Genomic DNA, 17812 nt, shown 5'->3' with positions numbered 1-17812 from the left:
CAAATGCAGCATGAAGGTGCCTGGGGCCACAGTGTGGAACCCTGCTGCACATATATAGGCTGTGAGGGAGGCTGCAGCCCTGCCAGGCAGCCACCAACAGCTTTAATTGTCCCACAGTTCTGCATCTGCTGGGATCTCACTAGTAATCCTTAGTGATGCTACCTGGGGGATGGTCTGTGGCAGGACAGCAAAGAAACCAAACCAAGAGCCAAAGCCGGCCACCAGAGCTCTGGGGAAAAGCTTGGCTTCTACACCCACATCCACGTACAGAATGAAGCCCTGCATGTGACTCACAAGGGTGTAGTGACTTAACACTGAATGTACTTTGACAGCTAATATTGCATGCAAGGGAAAGAAAGACCACTTGCAGATAGAGGTAAAAGCAAGTGGCTAGCCTGCTTCTCACAGGCTCAGTTAAGTGGAGACACCAGTAAGAGGCTAAGTACAGGATTCTGACTTAAATAGTGGCAGCCAGAGTCCAGACCTAGTGCAAGCTGAGAGCGACCAGCGAGGCTCTGCAGCACCATGTGACACGGTCAGTAAAGGCAGGCCAGCACAGCAGAGTGAATGGGACATCAGAAGCAAATCCTGCTAAGAGCACCCTACTCCCAGACAAGGGGAATGTGGCTCCTGTTATCTGGGTGGACAGACAAGACTTTTTTTCCTTCATTTTTCTGCAGATTCCCAATTTGAATTACATGTTTGATGCTTCTGAGGGGCAAGATTTGAATTTATATTATATATATTCTCACCAAAAACCCCAAGTTCCAGGATCAGAGATAAGATTCAATGGTTAGAGGAATTCTTGCTGAATGCTTTTCCAGATGACCTAAGTTTGATTCCCAGCACCCACATGGCAGCTCACAACCGTCTATAACTGCAGTTCTCCAAAGATTTCCAATGCCCTCTTCCGGCCTCTATGGCATGCAGGCAAAATACCCATACACATAAAATAAGTTTAAAAAAGAAACAGATTTTGCTCTTAGCCCTTGTCAGCACCTCACTGTGTATAAGATTCTATCTAAATCACAGCCCATCTTCAGGTCTCAACTCTTCCCACCCTTCCATAAGAAAGATGAACTAAAGCGATCCATAAAGAATGCTTCTTCCAACAGGCAACCTGAGAACGTGCTTGCTGGTAGGCCCTGACTAACCAAACTGAGGACCAGTGAGTGAGCATGAAACAGACTTGTCATGAAGGATTAACTTAGCATCAGCAAAGTGGTCTGGCCCACTTGGAACTTCTGTGTAATCCCAAGTGGCCAAAACTCAATTGAGGGCTTTAGCACCTGGGGTAGCAGCAATCCAGTAGGGTAGGAGTCACCCTGTGGAAAAGTAAAATCACCCTACTGAGCATCAATGGCTGGGTGCTTCAGAGCACACAAGCCTGCTCCTCCCCCAAATCAAAAGCAACCCTGGTGCACTGAGTCAGATGAAAGGGTTATAAAATCCCTGAGATCCCTCATTCCCTTGGGTTCTAAACTATGCTACTTGGCCTTGAGAACAAGACCAGGGTGGCTGTAGAAGCACATTCAAACAAAGCTGTGTTAGAAAGAACAACCACATTATTTCTTCCTCAAGCATCTGAACTGAAAAGGGGGATTTGGGCTTCTGGCCCCTTTGGGCTTGACAGAAGCAAGGGGCAAAAGGAATGTCATCTGGAGAGCGCCACAGAAGATGCATGGCTGTACTGCTGTGTCGGTTCTAAAGCCCATCACCTTCAGAAGCCCACCTTGGCAAATGCGAGGGCAGTATAACTAGAGTGCCAAGGCTGAGACCAGCAGACAGAGTACCTGAGAACTGTCTGTGACAGATTCAAATATGGATTATGTGATGGAGAAATGTCTAAGCCCTTCACCTTGAGGATTTCAATGATCCATCATAAAATTAACATTCTGTTTTCAAAAGCTGTTTAAGAAAGAAGGTGAATCTGGGACTGGCACTAGAAGGAACCAGTAACCTCGGGGTCAGTAAAGCCCAGACTATAACATGGGCTGGGAAAATGTTCTTCTCAACACTGCCCACATGGTGATAAAGCCATCCATCTATAAAGGTAGCCCCAATAGAAGAAAGAGACTCTGGTCTTTGGTGTACTTAGGGCCTTTGCCCACACTGCTCTTAGGACTCTAACGCCACAAAAACTCTTTTGTAGGACCTGGCGTGGACCCAGCACTAACAAAATGTTGATATGTCACCATTCCATTCTCGGCAGCTCAGCTCTGTTCTATGTGTAACCCCTAGGAAAGAAGCTTTACCAACAGGATTCTACAAGGAAAAACTGCTGAAGTACCAAAATGGGACTGAACCAAACTAGTGGCTATAGGGCATGACTGGGTGGTCCAAGAAGAACAGGGGAGCCAGGAGACAGCAGCACTCCATTAGAAGGAATTTACTATGCTGGCCTGAACCCACATGTCTTCACAGAGATCTGAGGTCAGAAGCTAGCAGGTGGAAGCATGTTCTTCCCACACACGGCCAAAAACAGGGTAGACAGGGAACAGAAAGGGTGATGTCACAGGATGTACAGATGTGACAGCTGTGAGCATCTCACCTGGAGCTTCTTAAAGCCCTCTTCTCCCCCAGCTAGCTGGAGCCCTGGTACCTGGGGATGAAGAGATCCCACCCATCTCGGAGCCACTTACATAGATGAGCCCTGAGTAGTAACGCTCCTTGAGGTTGTGCAGCACCGACGCTTCATTGAGGCACGTGAGCTCTGCCATGTCCTCCACCTTGGAGAACTTGGGTGGGTTCATCTTCTGGATGTCATCCTTGTTCACCTTCACCTTCTTCCCATTCTCCACGAGCTCCACGATGGCCTCCTCGCCCACCTCCTCCTTGAGGCTGGCTGGCTCAAAGCCATTCTTGTCAGAAGGCACCCATACCAACTTCTTGGCAGCCCAGTCAGCCTGGGCCAGCGGGTTATTGATGAAGTTTTTATCCACATAGAGATACTTGTCTGCAGCCTGCTGGGCCATGGTGGCTTATGGCCAGGACCTAAGAAAAGGCACAACGACAGAACATCAGTCACAGAAGACTTCTTCCTGCAAACGCTCATGCATTGAAACTCTACATCATCAGACTGAGCAATTGCCCAAATTTTCTTACTCTACACATCTGAGAGAAAGCAAGATTTGGCTAGGAAGTAGTGAGTAAGGGTATTACTCTATGATCGGCACACCCGTAATTCCACAGACAACATTACCACGGGAAGAAATGAGTTAAGCATCTCCACAAAGACAGACTCAGCCACAGTCTACCAGTAAGGCACTGAGCCCTTCCAACAGCACAGGTATCTAGTTAGCAAAGATAGCAACTCACTACAACTGCACAGTGGTATTAGTGAGAACAGAAGCCACCCTGGGCTATACCATGAAGTGAAAGGGAACAGGCATGCCTGGTGGGTCAGGAGGACACAAGCACTCATGCGACTTGTTATTTTCAAAGCTTATTTGCAGAATGAAGATAGTCCTCACAGAAACACAAATGGTTTGGCGTATGTTATGACACCCATCTGTAAGCACAGTTCGCTGAGAGTCAGGGGCTTGTGCAGAGAGGCTCCGAGGACTCCAGGTCCTGGTCTCTGGCCTTTCTGTGTTTAGCAAGGTGGTGACTGAAGCCTACAAACAGGCTGGATCCTGTTTGGGGGCTGTTGCTTTGACTGAACCAAAACCAGGATCTGAAAACTGGTGTATGGCACTGGACCCAAAGCCACCAGAGGAAGCAACCAGAAATTGAAACACAAGTCAGGGACACAAGAAAGCTCTGCTCTGTGAGACCAAATCTGGCCAGCCTACTCTGGAAAGCCACCGAGTTCCCAGATCTAAACCCAGAGTTGCTCAGCTTTCAAGTTCCCTAATCCCAATAGATATTTTGATGTCAAAGAGGCTGGAGGCTTTGGTTGCCCTGGCCTCCATCTCTGGCTTGTTAAATAGTTTCCAGACCTAGGCTCAGGGGTTCCCTGCTCACTCCACCAGGGGCTGGCTTCCTGGAAACCTGGTACTCCCACTCCCAAACTCCCTCCCAAGAAGGAAGCAAGTTCAAGGAAGGAGTCCTGGCAGCCTCTGCAGCTCCCTCGGCTGGTGGCTTTCCTTATCTAAACCCAGCACCAGGAAACTCTGCAGTCCTTGCACCATGTAGCCCCCTGCACAAGGCGTCATCTACCTTGCAAGGACTACAGGAGAGGGGCCAGGAGCCAGTGTCAGCTGGTAGCAAGCAGAACAGAATCGGGGGGCTGCAAAGTGCCCTCAGTCTTCAACTTTGTGGAGTGAGCGCCAGAGTGCCAGCACTTGGTCCAGGCATTGCCAGTTGAGACCAGGCCACTGGACAAACCTGTCTGCCACAGACTAACAGCCACCGTGAACACAGAACCCAGGCTTCTGTCAGCTGCTGCTTCCCGACTTTGAACTCAAACTCAGAAAGGGTGTGACACCTCTATCATTGCGCTTCTCCAAAATCCTGAGTGTGTGGCAGTTTCACTAGATGTTCATAGTTTCCACACGTGAAAGCAAGCTAAGGCAGGAGGATCATGAGGTAGAGGCCAGCCTGGGTTACACAGTGAAACCCATCTCATCCAGTGGAGATGCCGCCTGAGCGTACACCTGAGAGTATGTACCACTGCCCAGCACCAGATCCCTATCCCAGGAGGTGGGATGGTTGTTAAGTGTCGACCACCAATATCAAGCATACAGCCTCATTGCCGGGCTGGCTCCCTAGAAAGCAGCTTTTATTATCTCTAATTCATAGAAGAGAGAGCAGGCTCAGAGACAGTGAGTCACTGCTCGGGATCCCCAGCTCAGTCACGCAGTGGGGGTCTAACCCACATCTGCCTTTGCCTCTGTGGCGGCACTCCTAGACTTGTGCTGCAATGTCACAGTTAAGTGTGACCTGGGGGTGGGGGGGGTCAGTGTATATGCCTAGTCTTAAAATATTTTTAATAAAAAAATATCCATTTTCGCTGGGTGGTGGCACACGCTTTTAATCCCAGGACTCAGAAGGCAGAGGCAGGTGGATTCTCAGTGAGTTCGAGGCCAGCCTGGACCACAAAGCGAGCTCCAGAACAGTCAGGACTGTCATATAGAGAAACCCTGTCTCAAAAAAAAACAAAACAAAAAATTCATTTTCTGAGAGCTGGAGAAATGGCCTAGCAGTTAAGCATGCCTACTGCTCTTGCAGAGGACCCAGGTTTGGTTCCCAGAATGCACATGGTGGTTCACAACCATCTGCGTAACTCCAGATCCTCTTCTGACCTCTGTGGGAATACACACACACACGAAGGCAAAACACTGATACACACAAAAATTTTTAAAGCCATTTTCTCTCATTTTACTGGTTGGTCCTCGCTAATTTTGACTCATAGAAACACTTTTCACAGACATTCACATTTACCTAACTTACTGTCTGTATCCATTTCCCTATGGGTTCTGTATTTATCCCAAAGCTTCAAGTGATGGAATAAATCTTAGAGTTAGCTCGCTGGAGCTAAGAGGGCTGGGACTCAAACCCAGGACACTTTTTTGTAGGTCACTAATGACTGCATCCAAAGCCAGTTGTTTTGCTGGAATGACATAGTTGAGGAGGGATAATTTGGATTTGATTTGGTTTTCTCGTTTTTGTTATTGTTTTCCGTACTAAGAACTGAACTGAATCAGGAGCCTCGTGAGCACTCCACCACTGGGCGAGCCCCAAAGCAGTTTTTCAATATCACTTTGAGGGGGTTCCCTTATTACCTGTAGGCCTCCTTGCAGTGGACTTGCAGCATGACATTTCTGCAGTGGAGGAGTATAGAAACATGTCTGTGACCCCGGGATGTTCAGTCTAACCATCTTCTAAGAGTGCTGCTGCCATTAGGGCAGGGGTGTGTACGTGTGTGTACGTGTGTGCATGGGGGGCACACACACACATTAGAACAAGACCCTGCCAACACTGCCTGCCCTGGCTCCTCCTCGGGGGCTGGCAGGCAGCACTGGAGGAGTTAAGGGACACAGCGGCTCTGGCCCACTGGAGACTGGGTCGGGTTGGGCCGCTCTTCCCCAGCAGCTTCCTGCGGGTGCCCATCCAACTTCAGAAACCCAAGCTGTTGCCTTTTTAGGCCATAATCGAGCAGGACACACCAGAAGCTAAATTAGGACTCTCAGGAAATGATGAAACTGAAAGCAGAGAGGTTGACCAAAAACCTCTTCTTTTAAACCAGAACGCAATTCCTTCACTATCCATCTTCCCAGCCTCCCCTAAGCATGCACTAGGTTGTCTCCCTCAACCCCTGCCTGCTTCTCTTTTTACTTGTTTGTGTGTTTATTCAGAGAGCGAATTGCTGGCCCAGTAAAGATGGAAATTATGCTGGTGGAGGCACTGTGAGCTTTTCCATTCCTAGACAACCAGACTTGTCTAACATTCTCCAAGGCCAGATTCCAGGCTGGCAGCCCTTAAGTTGTTACACTCATCATAAAGCCTGTGCTCGGCAGACTTGCTAATGAGCACTCCATTTCCACTCCATCCTGGCAGTCAGCTCATCGGCTATTTCACCACATCATCTATGGGTGAAGGAGACAAGGCTCCAACAGGCTTCAAAAGCCAGGCTAGCGCAGACCTGCGTGCCCTCCAAGCACCGTCACCTCCCCTTGAACCAATGTGCCCTAGCCACAGAACTATGGGAAAGGAAGAAACAGAGAAGCCCCTGGTGAGGCAGACGTTAGGTATCTCCTCAAAGCTGTGAGCCTGGCTCTCTGTCCTCGTGTGTACAGGGATTCTGATAGAAAACAGAAACTTCCAGAACTAAAGTAAGGTGGTAAGTGTAGTTGGATTCAGCAGTCACCTAGAATGTTGATTCCAGTCCCAACCCTGGCAGCTTCCACTCAGATTCTGCGTTATGGTTTGGACCCTAACGCCCCGCCCCACTAGGCTCAGATGCCAATGTCTTGGCCCCAGTGCAGAAATGCTCAGAGGTGGGGCTGTGGGGAAGTGACTGGACCATGAGGTCTCTTCAGTGAATTCATAATTTGATGTTAGTTTGCTTGTTTTTTGCTTTGGTGTTTCGAGACAGGGTTTCTCTGTAGCTTTGGAGCCTATCCTGGAACTAGCTCTTGTAGACTAGGCTGGCCTCCAACTCACGGAGATCCGCCTGCCTCTGCCTCCAAGTGTTGGGATTAAAGGCGTGCGCCACAACTGCCTGGCAATTTGCTGTCTTTATAGGGAGATGGTAATAGCCATTCTCAGAGGTGGAGCCCAGACCGCAGAGGGGACACAGACCGCAGAGGAAGTGTCCTCAAAGGTCATAGCTTGTTCCAGGACATTCCTTGCTGTCTCTGAACCTTCTAGCTACTATGAGGCAAGCAGCTTTCCTCCATACCCTCCCACCTGTAATGATGCCCTGCTCACCACAGGTCCAGAAGATAGAGGAACAGCCCCGCACCTGCCAGCCAAGGCCCTCTTTCTCCTTTAAAGCATTCTTACCAGGTAACTGGCACAGGCCACATCTGAGTGGCACACACTGGAAGCCCCAGTCCAGCTTAATCCCAGGTGCTGGCTCCCTGCATCTTCACTCCCTGTCCCCTAAGAACACAGGGGAGCACATCCCTCCTCCCTCTTTTCACAGCTACTGGTTTAGAGGTCACCGAGCTTTATAAAGGAAAGGCTGTAACTTCAAAGCCATGAGTTTTGTTTATTCAATCACCAAATACATATTTGAGGATCTACACATAAGAAGTCACTGCGAAGACCGAGAAGTCCCAGGGGTTTTACTGTGCAGAGGGGCATGGGGGCAGGCTGCACACACAGCTCCCTGAGGTATCGTGTGAACACAGGAGTGTGGACAGAGCAGACAGAAAGTAGTTTTCTTGAATCTTGGTCACTGTGTTCCCAAAACCCAAATGCAACAGGTGCCCACTAGACACTTGACAACTGAGGAGGGACTCCTTAACACATGTTCCTGGACCCGACAACACCTGATCCCACTTCATGCTGCTCTCCCTATGTACAGGCTGTTTAATTCCACATGTTCCTCAAAATGTGTGCATGGAACACTCGCTGTGGAGGGAAACAACATGTCCACAACCAGCTCCAACCACAGACTCAGTGAAGCAAGAAGCCAGAGGAGCAAGAAAAAGCGGGACTCAGTGGGAGCTCAGGGGCAAGCACAAAGGCTGTGAAGTCCTTGAGGGGTGGGAGAGAAGCGAAAGCTAACACAGCAGCGATTCATAAAAAGTGGTATGCTTGGTTAAGGCAGCAGTCTTCTACCTCAGGGCTTTTCTAGGGCCAAATCATGCTTGGTGGGGCTGACCTATACAAAGTGCATCCCTGGTCTCTGCTAACTGATGTCAATAGCATCCTGTCCCCAGTATACCAAAACCGCCCCCCAGATATCACCAAAGATGGGAAGAGTTAAAGGCAAGCTGCACCTCAACACAAGGAAAATCCTCCCTGGCTCTGATGGGTCTGACCAATCTCCTCTGTAACACAGGAGTCTGGCTGGCACAGAACCCTGTGGTAGAGCATGCTTGCCTAGCATGTGGGAGAACCTATGTTCAATCCCCAGTACACAAAAAGGAAAAAAGACCAAACTTCACAGAACCGGGTGTGGTAGCACACCCCCTTCATCCCAGCACCTGGGAGGCAGAGGCAAGCAGATTTCTGTGAGTTCAAGGCCAGCCTGGTCTACACAGCAAGTTCCGGGCCAGTCAAGGGACAGAGTGAGACCCTGCCTCAAAAAAAAAAAAAAAAAAGCAAACAAATAAACAAAAATAAAACAAACAAAACACTTCACAGGTCTCTGCACAAAGAAATTACTTAAAATTATCCTCCAGGAGCCTATAATCCTAGAGTGCTCAGGAGTCTGAAGACCCTGTGTCCAAAGAAAGCACAGTTCTGACGCTAATATGATTCTAGGTCTCAAACAAAGATGGGTATGGATGGCACTGTCACCATGAAGGGACTGTCCTTTTCATAACAGGCTATGATTGAATGGATTCAGTTGACTGGACTTTAAAGGCCCGTGGCAGGGGGCTGAGCATGGCACAAAGCTATAGGGTTGCCTACAGTGTTATCCCCACAAGTAATATTCTACATATCCTAATTTTAAAATAACATACAAAAGACATGGTGTGCCCCCCCCCCCGAGGACTTGGAGCTCCCTCAAAATCTCCAACACAGGAACTCAGACAGTGATCCATAAGCAAAGTTCACAGGCATCAAATAGTCCAGGGAAGCAACAGAAAGCAGGTAGCAATGCAGGGGGGGGGGGCGCCCGCAGGAACCGCTCCACATCAATGCCAGCTCACCCTGTCTGTAGAATTGCACATCAAATGCTATTTAGTGAGTGATACTGTGGGACAATCAGGATCAGGTCCCAGGGAGCCCATGGCTTCCTCTCTGCAGGTCGCAGTTCCCAGATGAGTACTTCCCTTCCCACTCAGGCCTCTCTTCCACACTCCAATTCACTGAACCCTCCACCTCCCATGCCCTGGAGGCTCTGTGAATCTGGGTACCCAAGTTTATACACTGGAGAGTGTAAACTCCTCCCCTCCCCGCTTCTTACACATTCTCCTGTTTAATAGACATTACTGGTTAGGTTCCAACAGATTCCAGAACTCTACACCTTCCTCAGAATAAGCCGAATCATCCCGGATGGGGAGAAGGCTGCCCTGCCCTTTCCCTCTCCACTTTCCATCCCAGCTCTTCACGCCAACTCTACACTCATGGCCAATCGGATCAGGACCCCAAAGCTCCCAAGAGGCAGTTTTCTTTGCATCAGGAAGCCCTCAGATCTCAGCTCACACGTTCCTAAGGTAGCAAAGAGATGTCCTGTTTGATTTCCCTCCCCTCCATACTCTGGGTTAATTTCCACCACAGTGACCAACTGGTCAAACTGTAATTGCTTACAGTTTCATTTGAGGACAGGAATTTGGTCTCAACCATCTCAATTCCAATGTTTAGCACAATGTGTGGCCCAGGGCAGGCAGGCACACAGCTCCAGTTTTGTAAGTGAATGAATGAATGAATGAATGACAAGTGGCTTGAAAATCACCCAAGCCTTACAAAGGGGGCCAGAGTAGAGAAGAGAGGACAGAGACACACTGAAACAAGGAGTGAGGGGGCCACCTAGCTCATCTTTAGGAAAACTAAGTCATTCGTGGACTGTCGTATACTCCAAACAGAAAGGGAAAGTATATTTGGGGCTTCAATGTACAAAGAAAAATGGTGTGGAAATAATTTATTGATACCCCTCAAAAGCTTTGCATAGGACAGAACTGTTTCCTAGAACCCTATGGCACCCCAACTTACCAAGGCAAACTAGGACCTACCACCAGACCAACATACCAAAAGGACACTGACAAGCACGGCTGGTGCTGCCTTTGGGTGCCCTAAGAGGCTGAAGGTCTAAGTCTTCACCTGTCAAGCAAGGGCTGTGGCCATCAACCTTGCCCATCAGTCTTGGAACTCAGAAGGAGTGGGGGCATCTGCTCAAACCCCAAGATAAATAGCTAAAGTACACCAAACACACAGAATGAGTATGGTGTGGGGGCCAAAAAGAAGGGGGTTGGATTCCACAATTGTGTCCTCTGCTCACAACTCCTGTGACCTGAAAGCTATTAACATCTCAGACTGCTGGCTTTAGGAAGAAGGGGGTGGGGGGGGCAACCTATTAAAGGAGCTGCAATTCAAGCTCCCACAGACCCCTAATACTTCATTCTCCTCTGTCCTGCTCCCAGAGTGGCTCCCCACCTTCCCTGCAAGTTCTGCCCTGTCCTCAGGGTAAGTGTGAACCACCACAGCCCCCTGAAGAGTTCTGAGGAATTAGGAAACCTGCCTAATTCATCAGATTAGAGTTGGCACTCAGGAAGATGCTGTGGAGGAAAAGACTGCTCCAAGCTGATCTGGGAAACGCTGACAGGATGTGCGCAAGGGCTGTGTGCAAGGGCTGTGCCAGGCGAGCTGGACCTGAGCCTGGCCTGGCACTGACCACCTGTTTGTTACCAAACCCCAGGCCTCAGCTTTCACACTTGTCTGCCATTAAGCTCAGAGCAGACAAAGGGCCTGGCATAAACAACAGCTATTTACAGGGAGGGGCCACAAGGGGCCACTCGGCCTCACAGCCAGCCTCACAGTGGCCTCTCGATGGCAGCCACAGACCTCAGGTTGTGAGGAGGTGGAGGCAGAGCTGCTGAGTACCAGGAGGGACCCTCCCCCGGCCCCCACCTCAGGAATGTTGTTTGCTTACAGGAGAAGCTGGGACCTGTTTGTATTAGCAGTATTCCAGCCCAGGCCCAAGCTGATGCTCCGCAGATAAGGAAACCAGAGCAGGGAAAAGACCCAGAGGAATTCAGCCCAAGGGCTGAGAGCCCAAACCCTGCCCAAGCTACTGCCTTTTCCATAAGCTAGACGTGTGGGCGGTGGCCGTTTTCACAGTGCCTATGCCCAGCAAAGGGCACCAGCACATATCTCAAAATGTACATGGAAAAGTAAATACAGACAAGTTTCATTTTGTCAATTAAAAGAAAAATATTTTTTAAAAAGGCCTGAGAATTAATTTTCTGTGTAGATTTCCATCCTGTGTATTGAAGGTGGGGGTGAATTCACAAAGCGCTGGAGGCGGTCACCAGAACCAGCTTAAGCAGGGTCTTATCAGCCATTTAGGAATGTGGACTTCATTCTAGGAACAGTGAGGGAGAGGGAGATGACACCTTCGCTCTGTATTTTAGAGATCACCCTACATACTTCACTGAGGGGGTGGGTGGCCACACATGGGAAATTGGCAGTTGGAAAGTCCTGGACCTGGCAAAGAGGGTACTTCCAAGCTGAGGGGGGAAGCCCATCTTCCAGGACAGTCATAGTAGGGTACTGGGGATCCAGCTCCCAGTGCAGGCTGGGTAGAGAACAAAAAGTAGAAAGAGACAAAAGCTGTCAGATTTTACCTTCTGACAGCCCCCACCTTGGAGTCCCACAGTTATAGCCTCCCAGATGACAAGCGGCCAACCCCAGGGCTCTACGTAGACGTTTGCAGAGAGACAGGAACAGCCCAGATGTAGCATGTGTCACGGGAACTACATGATAATCTTACTGAGTCTCCTCCATTGAGATAGCTGTCTCAGGGCCTCGGCATGAGAACCGTTTCTAAACGAATGAATGAATCAGATCTGTCAGGACAGAAAGCAATATGAGCCACTCCTAGCAGCACAGCGGTCCACCCAAAGGACAAGCTGCCCAACCAGGCCTCGAGTCCAACCCATCGCCCAATACCTTCGACAATCTTTCTTCTCTCCATGCAAGACACCAGCATCAGCCCCAGCACCCAAGGGTCCCTCCTCATATCAAACCCCCACCCAGAGCAGCTGTATGCCCCTCCCGTTTCCTGCTGGCTGAGTCTTTCAAGCCCAAGCATGGCCCTCACTCAGCAAGCAGCCCTTTCCTAACACTGTGGTATCATTACCCTTGCCCTCTTCTCCTAGGCCAGGCTCAGTCCTGCCCCAGCCCCGCTGCTCTGCTTACTTTCACGGGTGCAGAACTGTTTCCTTTGGTCCTCTTTACAGACAGGGTTCCCCAAGTCAATGCTGGGGGAAAGACCAGAACTCTCAAAACATAGAGGATCCTAGTAGCCTTGAGTGATCACTCCAAAGGCAACTCCCACTAAAGCCTCAAGTCTAAAGTCTCAGGACAAAGGGAGAGAGTAAGGGAGATAAGGAAAGGAGGATAGGAGAGGGGAAGGGGGAGGAGGAGAAAGGGGCTCCAACAACAGGTTAGGCAACCTGGCCCAGAGCTAAGGCCAGAAAGGCAGCAGGCGGGGCTGGAGCAGCAGGTAAGTCATTTACACTGGCCTCTGGCTCAGCTTTTAATTGGTTCAATATTTGCACAGTGAGATCACACAGAAGCCTCACCTGCACGTAATGAGCCTTCACCCAGTCCAGGAGCTGTGGGGAAGCAAGTTATTCCAGGAAGAGATACCGCCCTCCCAGCAGAGTGGGGCAGCTGGTCCCTCCTCTCACCCCTCCTGCTTGGACCCTCCCTCACCCTCAGGTTTGCTAGGCTGACAGAAAAACACTCGGGTTGCTTTCTCTGGGAGCTGTTCCCACGTGTGCAGCAGCAGTTCCCTCATGCAGACAGCCTCTCCCAGTTCGGCTGCCCACGCATGTATGGGGGCAACTTGGAGCCCTTCAGACAGTGGGGTTCCTTCCTTCCCCTTGGTTCTGCTGAGAGAGGCTTTTTCTCTCCTCAAGCATGTGAGCATGGTTTGCTGAAAACCAACACAGAAAAATAACTGTACTCGAAAATTTTAATTACAGGCCACTGTCTCAGTGGGAAAGTGCAGAACGCTGGTCTCCAAGGCCACATCATGACTGCTGAGCAATGCAACCCAGGATCGGAAACAGGGTGCCTGGGCCTGGTGGCTGCTCAGGTTCAGGCCTTCAACACTTTCGCCCTTCAGGAGGCGAGGCAGGTGGACCTGTGAATTTGAAGCTAACCGGGTCTCCACTGCAAGTTCCAAGCCAAGATCCCGTCTATAAATAAATAAATGATTTCTGAAGGTCACTCTACCTGGAACACAGCAGACCTTCAGCAACACTATTTCCTCTTAGTGACAGTTAAATAAAATTTCTTTTTTTTTTAATCTTTTAACTCTATTTTGGAGTGGTGCTGGAAATTCTAACCCAGAGCCATATACACACTAGGCAAATTACCACGGAGCCACACCTCCAGCCCCTAAAAGAACAATTTTTTAAACCTGAATTATAGCTGGGCGCACACCTTTAATCCCAGCACTCAGGAGGCAGAGGCAGGTGGATCTCTGTGAGTTCGAGGCCAGCCCGGTCTACAGAGCAAGTTCCAGGATAGGCTCTAAAGCTATACAGAGAAACCGTCTGGGGGTGAGGGGCCTGGTTTATAGAGCTTCTTCCCCATACAGCCTCCTTCTCTCCTGCAGGCCTTGGGAACTCTGATCACTACTAGACCCTTGCTGGCCAACACAGGTGGGGGTGTTAAATAATGCCTAACCTGGAGTGACCAAAAGAAGGGAGGGTCTAACCTTCCTTTCCTAAGGTCAAAAGTCTAGGAATCAATGAAATATCTACCTCCCACTCTCTCTCTTGCTCTGTGTCTAAGTATGCCTGTCGGAGGGGTGGGGGTGGGGAGGAGGCAAAGTATCTATGGCACAGGTCAATGTCCAGCATCTTGCTCTACCAATCTCTACCTCATTCTCTGATAGTCTCTCACTGACCCCAGAGCTGGCATTTGCCTAGCCCAGCAGGCTAGCAAGCCCTTAGATCTGCCCTGCAGACTCAGAGCCACACCATCTACCACACCTCACTGCCCAGATATCAGTGTGACTACGTAACAAGCAAAGGCCAGACTGCACACAGACAGACCTCTGGGACCACGGGATCACTGTCACCACATCCCCTCCACCTCCCTGTATGACATACACTAATCTGTTTCTAAGACACAAGTGACAGTTCCAACAGTCTCCCTCCCCCCAACTGACCAGCAACTGCTAGAGCGAACTGATCACGTACACCATCCTGAAAGGGAGGGAGACAGACTCTGGACCTCTGAGCAATCCCTGCCACCCTGCGGTGACTAGAGAAGAGCAAAGGTGAGGAGGATGTGGCGGGTTTGGCTGGCATTACTGTCCTGCCCTGTCCCTGTAAGGTTTAACTCAGAACCACTGTAGAGAATGCAGGGTCCCTGCGCCCATGTTTGCTGGCGCCCCAGACAGGCAGCTCCTCCCCCTACAGTGTCTCCTTCAGTCATCTGTCATGGCTGAATTCACAATGAGTCAGTCATAGAAGCGGCACACTTTAGGGGCTTGAAATCACATCCTGCCTAACCCAACTCAGCATGATTTATTCCCCTCCAAGAATGTAGCTCTTTCCCAGAATTTTGTCAAGAGTTCTAGTCAGCATTTGGCCTTGAAAGGGGCTCGTTTACAGGCTGGTCTCCAGTAGCAGATCAGCTCGGACCTGCAGGAAGAAACCTAAGTTGAGGACTGTGAGACACCCCCCCCCCAGAGCACCTCATCCAATGAGCTCCACCACAGGACACAGACGCAAACGTCAACCAGCTTCATGAAATGATGGCCATGTGCTGTGTGTGCGCTGATACGTACTTTACTTCATTTCTAGAAACACTGGTATCATCCAGCTGACAATCGGAAAACACTCAAACTGCATTGGGCAGAGGAGACCCACACAGGTCAAGCTACTTGCCCAATAAGTCCCACCTCCAGTTAGGCCAAACAGAACTCCAAGTACGGAGGCAAAGGGGGCTCCAGTCTCCGGCAAGTCAGAAGACAACAGCGAACCAAAACCTGCCACTTGCCAGACATGTGTCTCACCATACTCCTGTGGCTTGATCTTGCCAACCTTGACCAAGCCAAGGTGGAAATCACGGTCCCTCCCTCTTAAACAAGGGACTCAGGAAGCTCAGAGGCACCTGACTTGCCCTGATGGCATTCTTTAAGAATCAGGAAGGTAACAGATAGGGTATGGCATATATACCTGCAGCCCTGGATCTTGGGGAACAATAAGACTTAGGTTCAAGGCCTTGTCAAGACCTTTTCTTAAAAAACAAACAAGCATTTAATCCTAGTACTCTGGAGGTAGAGGCAGGTGAATCTCCATGAATCTGAGACCAGTATGGTGTCTACAGGGCTAGTTCCAGGATAGCCAGGACGCCAGGACGTCAGGACGCCAGGACTATACAGAAAAACCCTATTTGGAAAGGAGGGAAAAAAAAAACACAAGCAGGAACTGGAGAAACAGCTCAGGGATTAAGAATGCTTGCTTATTCTTCCAGAGGACCAAAATTCAGTTCCCAGTACTTATATACAGCAATGGCCTGCAACTCCAGCTCCAGAGAATCTGATACCCTCTTCTGAGGTGCTCAGACTGCATTCCTGAGCCTCCTGCCTCTCAGGAAGAAGATCAAAGTAGGAGCCACTGAGTGAGGACCAAACTATTTGCTTTACACATAAGAAAAATAACCATTTCTAGTTACACAGTTACTCTTGTCTAAAGTCAGGCCCCAGCTGCCCTTGGATAGGAAGCTTGGTTGGCAGGAATGACCCCAAACCGTGTCCTTCACCAGAATCCTGACTGTCCAGAGAACTTTACCTTTGCCTGAGCCACACAATTAGGCTCCAAAGTGACCAAGGTTGGCCAAGGGTGTTTATAAGAAAAGTGGGGGGCCTGCCCTAGGGACATTCAGATCAGGTTATCCTGTTCTGGAGCAAGTCCTGTGCCCACAGCCCCCATACACAAGCCAAAGAGATGAGGGGAATGGAAATGCCTGTCACTAAGCCTGGCACCTTGAGTTTGATAATCCAGGACACACACAGGAGACAACTCCCACAAACTCACCTCCATACGCACTTGCACACTCACACACATACACACACTAAAGATCTGGACACATACACAGGCATGTGTGTAACAAATATGCATACACAGAGACCTATATATATAAACAAATACATACACACAAAGATACATACCCAAAGACCTGGATACAAACATACATACAGAGACATGTACAAATACAAGCATGTGCATATACAGATGTTTGCACACATATACACTCACAGACATGTATGTATGTATGTGGAAACATGTACTCACAAAACCCTGAATACACAGACTTGTTCAGAGACATACACAAATCTGGATACACAGAGATATGCGTACATAAAGACATATGTATAGATCTGTGGGCATATATCTATGTTCACAGATGTGCCCATAGGCATGTATACAAAAACATGTACACAGAGGAGGAAACACAGAAGTGCCCCAGAAGATGCTGGGATCAAAGCAGAAAGTGATGCTCCTGAGTGGGGCTCCCCTGGATGCTGTCTGGGTGAGGGGGTGTAAATAAGCTATTTAATCACACAGAATCTCCCCTACAGAGCCCACCTCAAAAGATCACATAGCCATTAATTTCATCCTGCCTGCTTCCATCCAGAGAAACTCAACTTACACACAGCAGCCTTGGCAGGTAACTTCTGTTGGTATCCTTTTGCAAAAGACACAACTGGTACATGACTTGCTATTGGTGTCTGCATCCTGCAGTCTCATTCTGGACTCCAGAGTCCTATGTCCAACCCTTTGGCTCCCTGCCTCCTGAGAGGCAATAAAGCTGTAGATTCATTAAGCAATCGGCAAGGATCACAGCAGACACAGGATCAGGAAGAAAGTGAGCAGGTGACTCTGGTCTCCTAGTCCCAAAGCTGAAGCAACAGAAATGGTTCTCAGGCCTGACCCTGACCTTTCCTGTACCAGACTCCCCCTTCCAATCCCTCTGAACTTGATTCCTCTGAGGTGAGATTGCTGAGAGGAGAAGAAGGTCATCTCCCTACTGCAGCTCCCCAGCAGTCTCAAAGGGGCCACACAGGATATACAGAGTAAGCCTGGCATCGTTATGACTCGAAACAAACTACGACCAATCCCGAATGTCCCTGTCAGTCAGGGCACAACAAAGCACCCTGTAAAGCCAGGGCAAGCCTCTGAGTCCCACCCCAGAGGCCAGGGCCAGCAGGCCGGCCTAGGCACCCAGACCTCTACTCAGGTCCACAAAGGAGGACTACATTCTTCACATTCTTGTCTGAAGGCCAGAAGAAAAAGGGTGGGTGGGACTGGGGGGAGGGGTTCTGCTATTCGACCTAAAGATAATTAAAGCCCAGGACTGGTTTTCCAAGGGAAGAGGGAGGCCCACCCCACAGCAGCCTCGGGCACTTTCACACAGGGCTTCCAAAGTGCAGGGTACTGCAGGGTGCAAAGTGCACAACAAGGCAGAGCCTGCCACCTGGAGCATCCCCAGAATCCTTACACAC

General features: G+C 49.6%; 1 protein-coding gene across 1 annotated transcript in view; it reads right to left on the bottom strand.

Annotated features, from left to right (window-relative positions):
• The window catches only part of Myh9 (myosin heavy chain 9), an 83625-nt gene that overhangs the window by 51978 nt on the left and 13835 nt on the right, over positions 1–17812 (bottom strand). The window contains exon 2 of the mRNA XM_048427378.3: positions 2643–2994. Coding sequence (XP_048283335.2) covers positions 2643–2975 — 333 coding nt within the window. The 5' untranslated portion in view covers positions 2976–2994. The remainder of the gene's footprint in view (positions 1–2642; positions 2995–17812) is intronic.

This window comes from Myodes glareolus, chromosome 19 (genome assembly GCF_982192425.1).
Source record: "Myodes glareolus chromosome 19, mMyoGla1.1, whole genome shotgun sequence".
NCBI classification, from domain to species: Eukaryota; Metazoa; Chordata; class Mammalia; order Rodentia; family Cricetidae; genus Myodes; species Myodes glareolus.
This window is presented reverse-complemented; position numbering and strand designations above follow the sequence as displayed.